Source organism: Polistes canadensis, unplaced genomic scaffold (genome assembly GCF_001313835.1).
Source record: "Polistes canadensis isolate GaletaPanama2010 unplaced genomic scaffold, ASM131383v1 scaffold_30, whole genome shotgun sequence".
Lineage (NCBI taxonomy): Eukaryota > Metazoa > Arthropoda > Insecta > Hymenoptera > Vespidae > Polistes > Polistes canadensis.
Window position 1 is genome coordinate 87,466 of NW_014569577.1, and position 19,830 is coordinate 107,295.

The 19,830-nt window shown below is 30.7% G+C and overlaps 2 protein-coding genes across 7 annotated transcripts in view; one reads left to right on the forward strand and one right to left on the reverse strand.

Moving 5' to 3' along the window:
- Positions 1-1,334: 1,334 nt before the first annotated feature.
- LOC106784097 (N-alpha-acetyltransferase 15, NatA auxiliary subunit) overlaps positions 1,335-19,830 on the forward strand; it is a 49,427-nt gene continuing 30,931 nt past the window's right edge. The window contains exons 1-8 of the mRNA XM_014743238.1: positions 1,335-1,519; positions 1,808-2,155; positions 2,263-2,397; positions 2,644-2,788; positions 2,878-3,135; positions 3,251-3,561; positions 3,665-3,946; positions 4,127-4,340. Of these exons, the coding sequence (XP_014598724.1) occupies positions 1,463-1,519; positions 1,808-2,155; positions 2,263-2,397; positions 2,644-2,788; positions 2,878-3,135; positions 3,251-3,561; positions 3,665-3,946; positions 4,127-4,340 (1,750 nt within the window). The 5' untranslated portion in view covers positions 1,335-1,462. The remainder of the gene's footprint in view (positions 1,520-1,807; positions 2,156-2,262; positions 2,398-2,643; positions 2,789-2,877; positions 3,136-3,250; positions 3,562-3,664; positions 3,947-4,126; positions 4,341-19,830) is intronic.
- The window catches only part of LOC106784096, a 21,955-nt gene continuing 6,470 nt past the window's right edge, over positions 4,346-19,830 (reverse strand). For 5 of the 6 annotated variants that reach the window (XM_014743234.1, XM_014743235.1, XM_014743237.1 and 2 more), the window contains one exon: positions 4,346-8,614. In XM_014743234.1, the coding sequence (XP_014598720.1) occupies positions 5,330-8,614 (3,285 nt within the window). In that variant the 3' untranslated portion in view covers positions 4,346-5,329. Of the gene's footprint in view, positions 8,615-11,998; positions 12,460-19,830 lie in introns of those variants that run through there. The other variant, XM_014743236.1, reaches the window with a different exon arrangement.

Sequence of the window (19,830 nt, forward strand, 5' to 3'; positions counted from 1 at the left end):
TTCTGGATTCTTTTTTAGTTGAGTGGCTTAAATTGTTTCATTTTAAAATATACGTATAAATGCATTTCTGAAGGCACACACATGTTTATACATTAAAAATTTAATATATTTATTTAAAATTTTATTACAATAGAACTATACTATTTATACTATCAAAGAGAGAGAGAGAGAGAGAGAGAGAGAGAGAGAGAGAGAGAGAGAGAGAGAGAGAATATATCATATACTATCATATACTATCAAAGAATAGTGTATTCTTTGATAATATTGTACCGTCATCGCGTTAAGTACCTACTATCGTCCAATGGTGGCCCCAGTGGTAACAAAAATGATGCTGGGTAGATAAAAAAGGTTCTATGCCAACTTTTTTGTGTTATTACTTTTATGAACGTTTTAACACCATAAACGATCGGTATAATTAGACTGAAGTAACTAGTGCTGCCATCTTAAGGGTAAAAAATAACACAGGTAATAATAATCAATTTAAATTATTTAAAATTAACAAGCATTTTAATTAATTAATAATTTCTTCAAATAAATTTTTATATTAAAATTTTGTTTTTTATTGTATCATATATAATTTTTAATTAAATTATTTAAATAAAATAAAGTAGTGTTACCAGACAAACCTACCGACTGGATTACGTTTTTAATGATACGTCGGTAATGTTATACGCGACACAAAAATGATAAAGAATTTTTTTCGTTTTTTTAGTAATAAAATTTTTTATAGTATAATAATCATAATTAATAAAAACAAGATGCCTTATTTATCGTCTTATATTTAAACCACGCTAATAAAAATATTATTTTGCGATTGTGTGATTCGTCCTTAAAGATTCGATAGGAAAGAATCAGCCAATGAGTGTATTTGAAATATAAACTATTGTATGCAAATCTCCAGACAACTATGAATAAATTAACCTTAATCTACCTTTCTCGTGGATTTAGTCAAGTCAGTATATATTAGTGAATAATTAATATTTTTCAATTATATTACCCAAATTGTTCTTAAAAATAAGTAAGTATTAAATCGTGAAACATATTTGAAGAATTTAATAAATCGTATAGGTGGCGCTGCAACAACATTTTCCCTGAAATCTAAAATTATTTTTAAATCAAATTCAATTTTTGTAGATTTTCTCTATTAATTCCCATCTTTTAGATTAACAAGAATAATAGTTGTATTTGTCGTAAGGTAAATGACTTTATTGAAGTATATCTGTAATGATTTTTAACATACATTGTTTTGATTAGTTTGTTTTCTTTCTTTTCTGACCATACGAATATTACAACACTTGTTGAAATGTGCGGCACCGTGAACGTAGAACTTCCGGCGGAACAACAGTTTCTCAGATGATCACGTGATCGAAGATCGACTTCTTCGTTTGTGGCCACGAGGTTTTGTGGTGAAAATTAAGTTTACCGGGTGGATAAGGCCCTCTATTTTTGTATTTATACAAAAATGTCCTCTAGCAATCCTTTGCCACCCAAAGAAAATGCCTTGTTTAAGCGAATTTTGGTGAGTAACAACCATTAAAAATACTCTGTTTTGGACCCCACTCTCTCCGGCTAATAGGTATACTCATCATGCTCTAATGATGAAGCATTCTTCGAAAACCTCGAAAATACTCAATGGCAACGTTTAACTATACACATTTCTGTAATCTTATTAATTTATTCGAATTCTATCCATTGCATCCTCAATGACAGTTTTTATTTATTATCAAATTTAACCAAATATTATTAACGAATCCAAAAATCGCTTCTCATTTTCAACTTATGATTTATTATTGCATTTATCTTTCAGAGATGTTATGAACACAAACAATACAAAAATGGGTTGAAGTTTGCGAAGCAAATCTTATCTAATCCAAAGTTCAGCGAACATGGAGAAACTTTAGCGATGAAAGGTCTTACGTTGAACTGCTTAGGTCGCAAAGAAGAAGCATATGATCATGTTAGACGAGGTCTCAGGAACAGTTTGCAATCACATGTATGCTGGCATGTTTATGGACTGTTACAGCGTTCCGATAAGAAATATGATGAGGCTATCAAGTGTTACAGAAATGCTCTTAAATGGGATAAGGACAACATACAGATTCTTAGAGATTTATCATTACTTCAAATTCAAATGAGGGATTTGGAAGGATATAGAGTGAGTATCGATAAAATATATAAAATTCTTATTTTATTACATACAAATTTAAAAACTCATTCATGAAAATGATTAATTTTATTTGGTAATTTAATTATTGTTTGTAGGATACTAGATATCAATTGTTTATGTTGCGCCCAACCCAGCGTGCTTCTTGGATTGGTTTCGCTATATCTTACCATTTATTAAAAGACTATGAGATGGCGCTTAAAATTCTAGATACATTTCGCAATTCGCCTATGGTATGTACTTCTAAATAAAACATTACGGAACCATTTAAGTCTTATATAAATTTATTTAATTATACTTTTTTATTTTCTCTCTTCATCATTTAATATATTTATAATATTAATATATTACATTTTCATATTATATATGCTCTTTGGATATTTATAACATAACATCACGTATTTCATTTTAATTCTTTTATTTGCAAAAGTGTTGACAAATTTGATGTAACATATTAAAAGTTTTAATTAAATGTGCAGATTTGTTATGATTACGAACATAGTGAGTTGCTGTTATATCAAAATATGGTCATTCAAGAATCCGGTGACAATGAACAAGCTTTAAAACATCTTGACAAATATCGATATCAAATTTGCGATAGAGTAACTTTAAAAGAAACATACGGTAAGTTATTTCTTGTTGCTCTGTGATATCACTTATAAAACTAATATGTCTTCTTTTTTTTTATACTAATTTAATATTCTTACGTTTAGGCAAACTTAGACTTCAACTTCACCAGTATGCAGAAGCGGTACAAGTTTATAAAGAATTATTAAATATCAATCCTGAAAATACTACGTATTATGCTAAATTAGCAGAGGCAGAAAGACACGAAACGCCAGAAGATACGTTGGTTATGCTCCAAAGATACGAAGATTTGTTTCCTCGTGCATTAGCGCCAAGGCGTTTACAATTAAATTACGCTTCCGGGGATCAATTTAAATCATTAGTTGATCTATATTTACGACGAGGTAAAGAACTTTGAACAATTTTCATATTTCTTTTTCTTATTATAAGATCACTTAACAAATGCACATCTATTTTTTATTTGTAATGTTTTCATAATGTTAATATGTGTTTATTTAGGTCTTCACAAAGGTGTACCACCGCTATTTGTTAATCTTCGTTCGTTGTACAATGACAAACAAAAAGTAGAAGTTATTCAATCTCTTGTTCTGGAATACAAGGAAGCGTTAAAAGCTCATGGTCATTTTAGTAATCAAGAGAAAGATAATCAACGAGAACCAGCCTCGGCATTACTATGGACTTATTATTATTTAGCTCAACATTATGATTATCTTGGTCTTACAGAGAAAGCGTTGGATGAAATCGATGCTGCCATAGATCACACACCTACATTAATAGAACTTTTTGTTACCAAAGGACGAATATTTAAGGTAAATAAAAGATAATACTGTATTATTTAAGGGGAAATACATAATAGAAAATATTATATAATAAAATGTGTTTATATACTATGAGAAACATTTGTATTTCTAGCATGCCGGTAATGTTCAGGAAGCATATAAGTGGTTAGATGAAGCTCAAGGATTAGATACTGCCGATCGATATATTAATTCTAAATGTGCCAAATATATGCTACGTGCGAATTTAATTAAAGAAGCGGAAGAGACGTGTGGGAAGTTTACTAGGGAAGGAGTATTAGCGATGGAAAATCTCAACGAAATGCAATGCATGTGGATTCAAATGGAAGCAGCACACGCATACCAACGTCTTGGAAAATATGGAGAAGCTTTAAAAAAATGTCATGAAGTAGATAGGGTTAGTTATGCAGAAGACCATTATAATATTAGAACGGTACAATGGATGATTGGCTAACGAACAGTATGAATAGCAAATATTGTCTTCGAATGGATTATATTTGTTAACCAATCATCCACTGTATTCAATCTTATATGGGTCAGTACAATTCTTAAGCTAATTATTTCTTATTGCTTACAGCACTTCTCAGAAATTATAGAAGATCAATTCGACTTTCACACATATTGCATGCGAAAAATGACATTAAGATCTTACATCGGTCTCCTAAGGTTAGAAGACGTTCTCCGTGCTCATCCATTTTACTTCAAGGCTGCAAAATGCGCGATGGAGGTTTATCTACGTCTACACGACTACCCTCTACCAGATCCAACGCAAACGCAAGAAATCGACACGGGTAAGTGTTTTATAATATTTTATTATCCATCATTAATTATAAGCGAACAAATTTCAAATGACATAACATGGCTGTTCGCAATCTAGAGTTATTTCTATTTTGAGCTTCTTAGAATTCGGTATGCACATAACATTTGAATAGATATATTCTTTCTATGGGAATATACATATACATATTTGTAGAATATTACAACTATGCAAACATTTTTATTATCTTACGTTTGTATAAACACATAAATTTCTATATTCATTAGAATAATTCATAAGATTTCTAAATATTTCTTACACATACATAGACATAATAAATTATTTAGTTAGACATTTTTGAAGAAGTAAAATTAGTATACTATATACAGTCTATTAAAGGGAGCTCAGAATAAAAGTCATCAAAACTACCGTGGAAGTTTTATCTTGATAATTGATATTCGTAATCATAAAAGTTATAATAAAATAAATACAATAACGACATAGTACGTATATATATATATATATATATTTAAAAAAGAAAAGCCAACAATTATTGAATAGCTCGTATAATAGTAATTATGATATCAAGGAAAAACTATCTGTCCCGTTAATTAATTATCGTAACGTACACATACAACGAACTAAATACGTATTATAAGTATACATTGCAATCACAGACAATGCGCAAGTACATTTTGGCCAAATTTATCAGCATTAAATGTACTCAGTTTCGCACGGGTAATAGATTCTCGTTAATCCGTGTCCAAAATTAATGGAATTAAGGAAAATTGTGTTAAATAAATTTCATAACTTAACATTTTAATATATGACTACAAACTAATCTTAATATTTAAATACATGCTGATATTTACAAATACATCAAATAAATATTCCGAAAGTTTCGATCTTACATTTATGACACACATATCTTCTCGGCACTATAATAATAACATTCTAATACATATGGCATCGGACAACTGCCTATAGGGAATTTCTAACTAACGATAAGAGGAAACGCTCTTTTTATGAGTTGCCAGGATTTCTTCTACGTCGTAAAAATTTCGGACCTCTCGGTTTTGGGTAATAATAACCACCACCACCACCACCATCGTCATCATCATCATCACCGATATCTTCTCTAGTTTGTTCTTGTCTAATAGCTTGAGGTGTAAGAAAATAAAAATGACCACCGTCCCCTGGAAATCTATAAGCAAAGTACGCGCTACTTTTGTCGGAATTAACGGAACCTTGATTGGAAATAGAAATGGGATTAATAAATTCGGCGTCAGGATTAATCGGTGGACGTGGATTACGATAATTAACGAGTATATCACCGTGAAGGGGAATTGATGGTTGTTGTAGTCGTTGTTGCTGTTGTTGTTGTTGTTGTTGTTGTTGTTGTTGTTGTTGTAATCGTTGTGGCTGTTGTTGCAATCGTTGTCGAGGTTGACCACGTTGTTTAGGATCGAACACCTCGACCAATTCGCTGTCCGGATTAATAGGTGGTAATGGTCGACGATAATTAACGCGCGTATCGCTTGCTAAATTTGGTGGTGGTGGTTGTACTTCTTGATCGTAATATATAGGATCTGTATAAATAGGTTCCGGTGGTACATTGTAATTATTTGATACGTAAGTATTAACCTCGTAATCGGGTTTCTCGGTGACCTGGCTGGCCTTGTTGTAAATTGGTGTAGTACTAGGTGTATCCTTTTCATTAATTTTCTTGCCAAATATCGTAAAGTATTCTTTCGTAACATCGTCCAAAAGCCTTTCGTCTTGTCGCGTGAAATATGCGTGTTGAGGATTAGGTGTAACGTTTATTATTGGCCGACCAGTCGTGGAAGGATAAATGGGACTTTGAATTTTGTAGGGTAGATTGTTCTTTCGTTCGGTGTCCCTTTGATCGGTGTCATAATCGTATCGATGATTGTTAGATTTAACAGTCTGGTAATCATACGTGACTTGTTCGTTTTGTTGGGTATAATAAGGCCTTTGGTTTTGACCTCTTTTAGAATAATCAGCTATTTCGAAACTGTATTGATAAATTGGCTTAGATTTGGTGTTTTGTCTATTGTCAATTTCTATTCGTTCTTCCGATTCTTTGTAATAAGTTGGAGACGTTGGGGTCGTGTAATAGGATCGTTGTAACGTTACAGGAGGCCGAGATGTTATCGTTTGATAATAAATCTGACCTCGATCTCCCAACATTTGTTCATTTTGGCCTCTGTTCAAGGTTGAATCATATTTCGTTGATGTTGAGGAATCTTCAGAACCTCGATATTGATAGACTTGAGGATTATCAACTAAAGTATCAATCAGTTTAACGTTGTAATCTCTGGAAGTGTCCTTCGGTGGATTGGTTTCAATGCTGTAATACGGTTTCTCTTCTCTTGGTTGTTGAGAAAGTGGTTCGACTTTGTAATAAGGAGATTCCGTAGTAGTTTGATAATAAACTGGGGCGGATTCAACGGTACTAGCGACATTACCATCGTCAGATTCTTCATAGAAATAATAAGATGCTCTGTTGGGTAATTGTTGTCCTGGTTGAACGGTCGTTATAACATTTTTTATAGAAGCCGGTGTCACTTCCACGGATTCTTCGATGGAAGAGGGGGTCGTTGTAGCAAAATAAGTCACTATTGGGATAGATTTGCCATTGGTAGATCTGGACCACGTTTGAATATTATTTTCCGTATTAGTTTCTGTCATTCTATTTTCAATCAATGGATTATTAGTATAATATTTAGTATTTCTCTGAGCAGATGGTTTATTCGTCGTAACTTCTACGTAAGGTATAGTACTCGGACGAATTCTAGTTACCGATTTTCCCGTTAAATTTTTCAACATCGTTGGAAGGTAAGTTCTCGTACGTGGCAATTGGGTTGTACTTATTTTTGGCACGGCCGTTGTTGTTGTACTTTCCCATTGTTTCCTCGTTGTTAGTTTTCTCGGTGGAAGATAAGTCGGTCTTGATTTAGGAAGCATCGATGTATTAGGACGTTTAGTATATTTCTTTGTCGTCGTTGTTTTCTTTTCTTCGAGCGGCGAAAAGAAATCTGGCGGGGGTGGTAAAATGATACCAGGTACTAGAGGACCAGGTGGTACTGCCGTTGTATTATCCTGCGGATAATAGAAGCTATACGGTGGCGGATAATATATCGATTGATCTTCGTCATCGTAATCGGTACGATTACTCGGTGGTGGTACGAAAACAGCACCAGGTGGTATAGCATGATAAAAAACAGGTGGTTCTTCGGATTTATCATCTGGAACGTTGCTCGGTCCTTGAACATCCTCGTTCGTAGAATTATCAGAATAATGAAAATCCGGTACGACGATAGTACCATTCGAAGTTACCGTAAAGAATGGACCATCTCCTCCAGGTAAAACACCCTTCCCATAAAAAGGATCCATGGTACGATCCAATGTAGCATTTTCGATCTCCTTGCTACCATTAATTCCAATAATCTGTATCGGTCCTCCGTCCTTAAGTTGTACCGGAAACGGTGGCGGTACTTTAGGTTTGTCCGGTATTTTAACTTGTCTTCTTGGTGCTTGATAATTATCTATAGGTTTCCAATTTTCTTTGTCCTTATCTTCGGATTGAATAATCGGTCGTCCCCGATTGGTCTGACCTCGAGCCACAAAATTACCTCCCTTTAAAACGAGCACGTGATTTTCCGCAAACCAAATTTCGTCCTCGTCAAGACCACCGAGATTTTCGATTGTGTCCTTCGGAACTTCGGGATTATCGAGATAACTTATTATACCCGGCGGTCGCCTCGGTTTATCATCGTCGTAAATTTCATTTTGTATCAGACCGTACTTGCCCTCCTTGACCTGTTGAGACAACGTCTTCTTTTCGTCCTCGTCATCGCCACGCGAATTTTTCGTTTCCTTTCCGTTACCAGCCGAGGATCCTAACATATCCTCTGCCAATAATTTCTCATCTTTCCTTTTTTTCCCCCTGTCATCTCGCAAATGACCTCCCATCAGTCTATGAGACACTTTCCTTCCGCTTTCCGAGCTTATCTCATTACTTTTACTACTCGGTGACTTGTTGTTGTTGTTGTTGTTGAACACTCGTACGTCCAGTGTATTATTAATCAATTGTTCTCGATCGGACAAAACTTTAACGACACCACCTAGGTGTCTTCTTTCTCTACGACCAAAAACATCCTTATTTTCTTCTTCTTTTTCTTTTTTTTCTTCATTTGCCTTCGTCGATTGGACGATAGTCAGGCATGCAATTAACAACGCTACGATCAGCACTAATCGTCTCGAGAAATTTGCCTGCCGAGTCATCTGAAATGGAAAATATTAAAAATACATTATAAAAAACATATTATATTTCTCTCACATACGATTTATCTTATTATAATTGCGATATTCTAACTTTCTACGTTTCCTTTTTCTTTCATAATTTATTATTTATATTTCTTTTTCTTTTTTTTTTTTCTTTTTTTTCTTTTTTTTCTTTTTTTTCTTTTTTTTCTTTTTTTTTAAATAAAATTTGAAAAAGTATTGATTATACATTGTTTAAAGGAGATACATTAATTAAAGGAGAAAAATTTGACTCGTCTTTTAAATTTTTTATATGATGAAAAAATAAATCAATAAAATTAGGTTATAGAAATGTTATTGGAAAATATCGTGTAACATTAACACGTATTCTCACGATGGTAAATCTTTACGTAATTACAATTATACACGTATACATATATATATAAATTTGCATTTAATTTCACCAAGTTTTAGTTCTCGACACGACGTTTCCGGGTCGTTAAGATCTCGAATAAGAAGGTGGTTCGTTAATTAAAGTAACAACTAATTCTTAAAAGATATTAGAATCCCCAACGATCTAGAACTAACGTCACGGTTCGATGCGAAAACGCGAAAGTCTCGTTCGGTTTTCGATAGAAGGTACCGAAACTATTGAAATTCTTTTGAATCCGAACGAATTAACCCTTTTTAACTTGCTATGGACGCATATATGCGTTTAGTAAAAGTAGTCGGCACGCGTATTATGTATACGTGTTTGTCGATATGCATGTAATATAACTTCATAATATTCATTTGCATATTGATAATCGCTTTTGAATCTTGTTACAATGAAACAATTATATAAGATAAAAAAATAATAATAATTCAATTATTAAATATATTATAATTTATTATTAAATCTGTGTGATTTAAAAAAAAAAATAATAATAATAATATCAATCAATGGAAAAACAAACAATCGCACATATATTAATAATAAATAATTCCGCGTTCATATACTATAAAATACTAAAAAAATAATATTTCAATTATTAAATATATTATAATTTATTATTAAATCTGATTTAAAAAAAAATAATAATAATAATATCAATCAATGGAAAAACAGTCGCACATTAATAAAAAAAAAAATAATTCCACTTTCCTATACTATAAAATACTTCGATTAAAAGTATATTCAACATTTGAAAAGGTTAAATTCAGAATTTGTATGTCGAGATCGATCAATTTACAATTGGATTTAGAGAATCGTAAAGAATATAAAAGGATATATAACAGAAAATAGCGTGAGCTTTTTGCCGCCACGCCTTTCGCTCGCAAACGGCAATCGGTGAACGTTCTTTCCGTTCTTTCCGTCCTTTCCGTTCTTTCGTTTCGTTTCGTTTCGTTTGGTTTCTTTAGTCGACAAATGTTCACGGGTCAACAACAAGACCGAGCGCGTAGTCAAGCAACTTTTGAACGTAATCAACTTTGTAGAGTGAATAACGAACCTAATCGACGAGTGCACGATTCCACGTTTTCTCCGGTTGCATTATCGTATAAACTGCAACATCCATTATGATAGATAAACCAGTCACGATATTCTATGTTTAGGTTTATACGTATATATAGAAATATATTTTATTCATATATTATATATATGATGGAATGCATCTCTCATTATGTTGAAGCAAACTTACGCATAATCGCATTCCGCGTATCTTCTAAAATATTTCTTTTTTTTTTTTTTCTTCTTTTTTTTTCCCTTAACACACACACTTATCTTTCAGGAATTTTTATCTAACGCAGAACCTCTAATTGAATTATTTCTTCTTTAGAATATTTTTTTATTTTTTGTTTTGTTTTTTATTTTTTTTTTTGGAAGAGAATATTCTTTACGATATATTTTTAATTATAACACAAATGATTATGATAATTACCATTCGTATTATTATTATCATAGTATGAGATAGATAAATCAGTCGTGATATATTTTAAGAATTATTTTCCTAGTTCCAACAGAAGAAAATCATGTTATCACGTTCTATAATTATTATTATTTTTCTTTTTTTCTTTTTAATACACACACACACGCACACACTTTCTCTCTCTTTCCTCCTTTCACGCGGCACAAATTGTAATCTAGCACGTTATTAACTAATCGATTAATTTGTTCTTTTAAATATATAACTTTTCGAAAATGTATATCCTTTACGATATATTTTAATGATAACAAAAATAATGCCAATATTATCACTCGTATTATTATCATAGTATGCGATATATTCTAGAAATGATTATTTGTTGATCCACTGGAAGCAATTAACGCATATATATATTTTTTTTGTTATTAACATTAATACACACACACACACATGCACAAAACACGTTCTTCCTCTATTCAACATAAATTTTTATCTAACGCGGAATTAAACGAATCAAATCATTTCTTTTCTCGAATGTATCTCTTTAAGAGTATCTCATCCCCACTTTTAAAACGATTCTAAATCCTAATGAAGAAAATTCATAACAATTAACTTTCTTTTTTTTTTCCTAGTATTTTAATCGAGGCGAAAGAAGAAAAAAAAAAGAAAGAAAAAAGAAACAACAATAAGAATAAAAACAACGCGATATCCTTAAATCAAGATTTGTTGCATGCGTTTGTAAATCCCCTGGTGATTTAAATGTCACCCAATGTAATGCACTTCCTTCTTCACAGAAATACGGAAGTTTTAACATAGAACAAGAGAAAGAGAAAGAGAGAGATGAAATATATATGGCGATTTCTCTGTACGGACACAACAACAACTTTTTAATCTTTGCCGTATTTTTCGCGTAACTAATTTTAAAACGCTAAAAAATTTTTAACGCAGTTTATTTTTTTTAAATCTCCAATGTACAGAGAATTTTTAACAAAATTTTCTTTCTCAAAATAAGTGAATCACTTTCATATAATTTTTTGAATATTTAAAAACGTTCGTTTAGGTTCACTCATGAATCACTTTAGAATTATCGAAATATCGTTGATTCCTTCTCGTTAATTTATTTCATTTCGCGATTAGCTTAATAATTGTGCTTTGACCATTAAAAGAAAAAGAAAAAGAAATGTTTTTTTCTTCTTTAATAAATTCTTCAAAACGTTCTCTCGTTTAAGTTCACTTTATGAATCACTGTAGGATTATCGAAATATCATTAATTTCGTCTCGTTAATTTAATTTCGATTTTTTCTTTTTTAAATACATTTTTCAAAACGTTCTCTCGTTTAGGTTCACTTTATGAATCACTGTAGGATTATCGAAATATCGTTAATTTATTTCATCTCGATTAAGTTTAATAATTGCTTTGACCATTAAAAGAAAAAAAGAAAAGAAATGTTTTTTTTTTTTAATTTTTAATAAATTTTTAAAAAGAAAGAGATTCGCTTACGATCACTTATGAATCACTTTATGGTTCCCCGTATATAATACCATTGATTTTAAAGAAGACGATAAAGATCATACGGGAACTTGTTGATCGATTCCGTTTGGTTGATCGTCGTCTCCCTTCGACTTCGACTTCGATTCTCGAAATATTCGAGATCTGCCGAGGGAAAGAGACGTGGTGCGAGCGTTCGCACCGACATGGTACACGTGACTGGCACCATTTTCATCGCCTTTCTCAGAGTGCACCGGCAGTTCGCCAAGGACGTACGGAAAGGCGGAGTAACTTAACCATTTAACAAGAAACCACCCATTGCATCGACAAATAAACTTCTCTTATCTCCCTCTGTGTGTGTATCTGTATGTTTGTATGTATTTCTATCTATTCATGAATGTATCTATACATACATCTCCATATATGTTTGTATGTATATTTATCTATTCATGAATGTATCTATACATACATCCCCATATATGTTTGTATGNCCATATATGTTTGTATGTATATTTATCTATTCATGAATGTATCTATACATACATCCCCATATATGTTTGTATGATTTGTATCTATTCATGAATGTATCTCTCTATACATACATCCATGTATATACGAATATGTATGTACGTATGGATTTATGTATGTATGTATGTATGTATGTGTGTATGATTTTGTGTGTGTGTGTGTGTGTGTGTGTGTGCATTTCTCCTATCTACATGACTGTACATACCGTGAATGCATCTATGGTGTCTACGTGTACCAGTTTGAAAGGAGGAAGTTCGTCGCGAGCCTACGTACTCTCGATTTGCGATGTTTCTCATCGATTATCCTCCCCTTCACCCCTCTGTCTCCCCCCTCACATCCCCCTTTCCATCTATCTTTCCTTAACATCCGGATTTTGATCTCCGACAGCTTCTTTAACACTATCTATTTACCGTTTAGGAAGTATACCTGTTCGTACCGTCTTTAACAAAAGTTTGATTTTTTTTTGTTGTTGTTAATTTTTAATTTTGAATACAGGTAATAATCAATTTGATAATGGGGGAGGGGGTTTAGTAGGCAATAATATTTATAATTATTATAATAATAATTGCGTAAAAGAAAATTTGTATAATATTGTTCGATACGATAAGCTTTAATTTCGTTATATATTTTGATACACTAATTTAGGTTAATATTTTGTGACAGTGAAATTTTGCGATTTCTTAATTTTTTTTTTTCTTTTTTGTTTTTTTTTCTTTTTAGCAATATTAAAACAACCGATCTCTCTTAATTTACTTAAGCTTCGATCGAATTAGTCGGAAACGACTAGTCTTGCACGGAAATGATGTAATAATATCTTGCGATGATTCAGGTATATTTCAAGATACTACGATCCTACGATAAAATCAAATACGATTTTTATATATGTATATATATATACACAGCGATCAAAAGTTTCTACCAATATACGAAATATTTTGAAACTATTCAAAAATTATGTTTCCGACAAAAATATTTGATTATTATCAACATTGGAAATCTCTCGAATTGGTAAAAGTTTTCAACCGCAACGACAATACAATATCTCGTATATTTTATTTAAAACGAACAAACAAAAAAAGTAAATAAGTTCGACGATGAGTTTGAAAGAAAAAAAGAGAAAAAAAAAAGAAAAAAAATACTTATTAAACCAATCTATATATATTAGAGAAGGTAAAAGTTAGATATAGGAATCTATGGGAATTCGTATCGATGCATACATTCGTTGTCTATCTCTTTCCCTCTAATAATACTGATGATTCTGCAATTATGTTAATCTTCGTCGTTTATTTTTTTTCCTTTTTTTTTTTTTATTTTATTTTTTTTATAAACTATTGTTTCGTTAATTTCTTTCGTTTCTCATCGAAATAACGTGGAAAACGGTACGTCGTGCGTAACGTTATGATGGGGTTTACTCCACTTGCCCATATCCGTTACCCACAAGGACGACGTAAGAGTTCCGGATTTACCGTTATTCAATTGATTCTTTTTTACGCCTTCAACTAAACTACTACTACTATTACTACTACTATACTTTCCTTTTTGTTTCGCATCGTGATCCTTTCCCTGTATATCTCGGACTTTTCAACAACGTTTCAATTTCTTCCAAAGATTATATTATTCTGATCGTATTTTATTATATACGATCAGAATAATAATTCTAATTCTATCTTAGGTTAATACAAATTATATTTTATTCGCGTAACTTTTTCTCTTTTTTAGTTTCTTTTTTTATTTAATTTTAAATTTTAATCATTGTGTGTGTTCATCCGACATTCGGGAAATATTTTTATATTTAATTATTGTTGAACAACGCAAATTTATATCAATTTATATTTTTGATATAATATATTAATTAATTGTAATATAAAATAAATATATCTTTGTTTCGATATATATATTTTATTTTACGAAAAGAAATATGTTAAATCAGTTGTTATAGAACATTGCAATGAAGAATAAAATAATAATAATAATATTCAGGTACACGTTATCAGTGACATTTGTATGATCGAAACGTGTGTGTATGTATGTAATTAGAAACAAATGATAAATTTAATTCGAAGTATATCTAAATAATAAATGAGAATAATTAACGTTACACACACACACATCCGTTGAGCGTGGTTATCGAAAAATCGTTACAAGGTAAACGATGTTTTCTTTTTTTTTTATAAATAATACTCAAATCATACGCGTGATATTATTATAAATACGTAAATAACGTAGAAGAAAATCGATACGAGAATGGAAAGTTAATCGTTATGGTAAATGATCCATCTATCACAGTCTATGATGACCATCATAGAACAGGTGAACTCCTCCTCGGTGATCTATATTAGTCTGACACCTGATAGCTATGTTTTACCTGATGTCATGTAGTAATGAATCGCTTCGAGAAGTTTGATCGTAGATCATTTTACAATTGTTTGGTTAGATCGATTTTGTTTTCTTTTTTTTTTTTTTCTTCTAGGTGTGCCTAAGTGCCTTTATTTTCTTTCTCGCTCAATCTCATCGAATTCTTTCGAATTTTTGTATGCACTTCTTCTAATCAATCTCAAGCTTAGGATTAATTACAAATGCATAATCTGAATAATAAATATTTGAAATAATTCGGATACTAATTATTATACTACGATCTTGTATTATAGTCAATTATTATTATTATTATTAAGTGTCCCAATTAATTCTACCAAATATTTGGTTAAATAATATTCCGATAATTTTAATATAGAAATTTTCTGATAGGTTTATAAATCATATTGATATATTATACACATTATTATATCATCTAATTAATTAATATTTTTATATTTTATTTTAATTTTTATTAAATATTTAGTATAAATGTTTTGAGAAAAATGATTGTATGTGTAATATTATATAAAAATAAAAATATCTAAAGATTCATCTTATTGTGGATATCCGGGTTACACGAACGGCGGATCTGTGTTTTAGCAACTGCAACTCAAACGAAAAGTGATCTCACTGAATTTCGTTGAACTATGCGTTAATAATCATTTTTAGAATACTATTTTGTTCTCTCTCTCTCTCTCTTTTTTTTTTGTTCTGCTATTCTTGATATATTGCATAAAACTTGATCTATTATTAATGATACACTTTCGCCGAGTTAGCAACGAATTAAATGATACTCAACGATTAATTATCATTCACTGATCAACAACAACAAAAATGTCTACACTAAATCCCGAATCCTCTTTTGTCGTATATCCTTTCTTTATAAAACATTCACAATGCAATCATTCGTTCCCTACAAATAGAAATAAATACTTAAAAAAAAAAACAAAATAAAAGTATCAACACGATTTCGAAATGTCGTCTGTCGTAAGTCCGTATTTCGTTTTTTGGTCTTGTGAAAAATCGGTTTATCACACGGTCGATGAGATACGAAAATTCGGACAAAAGAACCAGCAAAGGTCATTCTTATTGTTTTATATATATATATATAATTTTTTTTCTTTGACCATCCAAGCCATTGCCAAATACATTCTCTCTCCCCCTTTTTATTTTTTTCTTCGGTATGAAGTAACAACGTGGGCTTAAAAATATTATTTGCGACGAAAATTTATTGATGTGTGTTACGTGCAAAATCGAAGCAAAGAAATATCATAAAATCATTCTTCATATTTTGTATGTTACTATTTTTGAATTGCAAAATCATATTCCTTCACTATCTATCTATCTATATATCTATCTATCTTTATATCTTTATATCTCTCTTTCTTTTTTGATACGAAATTGTTGTGATAATCTTTAAATGTTCGTAACGTGTTTATTAGTTGTCCTTAATTTTTTCTTTTTTTTTTTCTTTTTACCGAGGCGAGATGAAATTTGTATCCAATGAAAAATCCTTCGTGGTGTTCATCGTTGAGTAAAATAACACAGAGGTGGAATACCTTGGCATTGACCGGCTTGCTTGCTGCTGCTTCTTGTCGAGGCAACTTATGCGAGTTGAGCTCTTGCATAATTCTTCTTCTTCTTCTTCTTCTTTTTCTTCTTTTTCTTCTTTTTCTTCTTTTTCTTCTTTTTGCTCGTCTTCTCTTTCTCTCTTCTTCATCTTGATGGTTCTCTCGAATTACCGCATTTACCGGTTCTCTCGTCCTTCCTAACACCCCCTCCCACCCTCCCATCCATTCCCCTGCTCCTCCTCTTGCTTTTGCTTTATTCTTGTTATTTTTTTCTCGATCGTTCCCCTCTTTCGAATTTTTTTTTTGTTCTAAATATGTATCTCCTCTTCTCGCTAATGCGTGAAAATTTAGTTACATATTTGCTTTTTAACACTTTTTAACCATAAGCGTTAAGTAGCCTACGACATATTTTTTATCTCGTACACATTATACGGTGACACGAATTTAGGTTTTTTATTTATTTATTTATGTAATTCGATTGTGTTCCTTTTTTTCTTTTTTGTCATTTTAAAAGAACTCGATGAAAAATTATATTTTTTAATGATACTCTCTTCACACACAAGACATGAATATTTTTAAAGCATACAGTAATTAATATCACGATTTTCTTCATCCATTATCGGACAAATACTTTTTTTTATCTCGTTCATTGCCGTGACACGAATTTTTTCTTTTTTTTTTTCTTTTTATTTAAAACAAAAAATAAGATAAAAATAATATTCTTTACGACATAGCGAACGGTTATAACGCGTGTTATATTAATATCACAATTTTTTCCATCATTATCGGAAAAATCTTTTTTTTTGTTTTTATTTAATTAATTATTCATATAATTGAATTGTGTTGTCTTTTTTTTTTTTTTTTTAAATTCGATAAAAATTATATTTTTTACGACATCGCGAACGGTTTTAACGCGTGTTAAATTAATATCACAATTTTTGCCATTATTACCGGAAAAATCTTTTTTTTTTGTTTTTATTTAATTAATTATTCATATAATTTAATTGTGTTGTTTTTTTTTTTTAATTCGATAAAAATTATATTTTTTACGACATCGTGAACGGTTTTAACGCGTGTTAAATTAATATCACGCTTCGTCATCGGACAAAGTTATCGAAGGCAAAAGCGAGATGAAATCGATCGGCAATCAATACCGGTTTATAAACGTTATTTTTTGTTTTTTCGCAGATTTAACGGGCCAACCGTAAAAAGCAAAAGAAACGTATGCACAAGGTTAATGGTCCAATTTCATGCAAGAAACTGCGCGGTCGTCCGTAATATTTCGTTGCTTTTTATTTTTTTATATTTTATTTTAATTTATTTTATTTTATTTTTTATTTCATTACTTAGAAAATTTATTATCGAAAAATGATTTATCTTCGAATATAACACGTTCCGTTCTTTCGAATTAATTTCGAATCAAAATCTAACACGCGTGTTTACGCGAACGATCTATTTTAAAATGTATATGTTATGTACTTTTATTTGAAAAATTCGTTGGAAAGTATTTAATGTAAAAAAAAAAAAAGAAAACTAGTTTGGATAAACGAGATTCTATCGTGAAAATATGATCGACTATTTTGTGAAACTAACCGCGAAAACCTTCTCGATTAGAAACTTTGAATAAAACAAAATCAACTTTGAACAAGTTTAATTTCATCTTAACGCGAGAACGAATCATTTACCTCGTTCATTTATCGTACGTTTACCTTAGGATCGTAAAAAAGTTTTGCCAATCGAAAGGCACGAACGACTAACTCGTTTTCCATTTCTTTGTTTACATCTTATTTTTTTTTTTATTTTTCTTATCTTTTCTTTTATCTATGCTAATTAACTGTGAAAGTGGTTTTGATCAACGATTAAGTGAAATCAAATATTTATCCGATTACTTTTTACTTGTCCCATACAATCCCCCCCGTCCCTTTTTTCGTTCTTGATTAATTGTTTCCTTTTTTTTTTTTTTTTTTTTTTTTAATAAATTTATTTTTATTTTATTTTAGAAATTTTTAGAAATTTCTAATTAAGATGTTAAAACATTAAATACATGTTTACGAACAGGTGTTATTATCATCGAGTCACTGGGTATATAGCAATAACGGTGCACCGATATTAATATTTCCGGAATATGTAAAAATTACAAGATTTCTACAACTAAACAAATTGATTTATTTCTAGAGAAAATATTGATACTATAAATATGCACTTTATACATGTAGTTAGGTGGATTGGATTTTTCCAAACTCGCTTTTAAAACTTTGAAACCTCATCCTTTGTATAATGAACTCCATTACTTTGCCAAATAGATAAATTCCACGTTACAAAATATAGAATAAAATTAATAAAGTTATAAACATTGTGCTGTATATCGTTTGTTTAATCGATGGAATATATACGTTAGAAAAATATTCAAACTTGTGAATCCATCTCGAAGTGGGTTTTAATATTAAAATAAAAAAGGTTAAATTTTTAATTCGTGTACGCGAAAGATAATATTATATAAATTCAAACAAATAATTATAATAATGCTAACATTTAATAATAATAATAATAATAATAATAAATATTCTCATAAATATATATATATAAATTTGAGTATTATTGACATAATTTTATTTATTACCCGAGTACCAGGAAAGAAGATTAAAATAGATATATTACTAAAAATGGTAAAAAAAAGAAAGAAAAAAAAAAAAGGTGACACGTAACTTCTTATTGAATTTCATAGCAATAATCAGGATTGAATTCCAACATTTGAATGAATCACTATTCGGGTATTCATCTAAAACGATATAAAATATCAATCCCCGGTACGTGTCATTTATCCGGATTTTTTCGAAGGACTTTTTGCTTACGTGTATCATTGAAACAACACGTTATCGAATTTTTCTTCAAATTGTCGTTAATTTTTTTTTTGTCTTCTTTTTGTTTTTTTCCCTCGACATATGGCATTGTTATTTCTTTGATATCATCTAGCTTGTCGCACAAACCAACGGTAGTGTGGAACCTTTAAGAAAAGAGGATTCTCTCAAATGCAATTCGCTTGCGCGTGTTCTCATTCAAAGAAAAAAAAAACCGAGCCCTTGCGGAAGTCGAAGGTCGTGCCAAGGCTCCTTTACCATCTTTGTGTACGTACGTGTCTTTCTCTACGCGTACACGTGCATCATGTATGCGTGTGAATTTTTATTTTTCTCTCTCTCTTCCTTCTAACCTCGATATATCTTGCATACGGAATTTCATTCGCCATCAATTGAAGGTGACAAATTTTTCTTTGATACCATTTAATCGAAATAATATATCTTTTCAATTTATTCGCATTGACAATTATTTTATAATTAATCCTATTATTGGATATATATTATTATTATTATTATTATTATTATTATTATTATT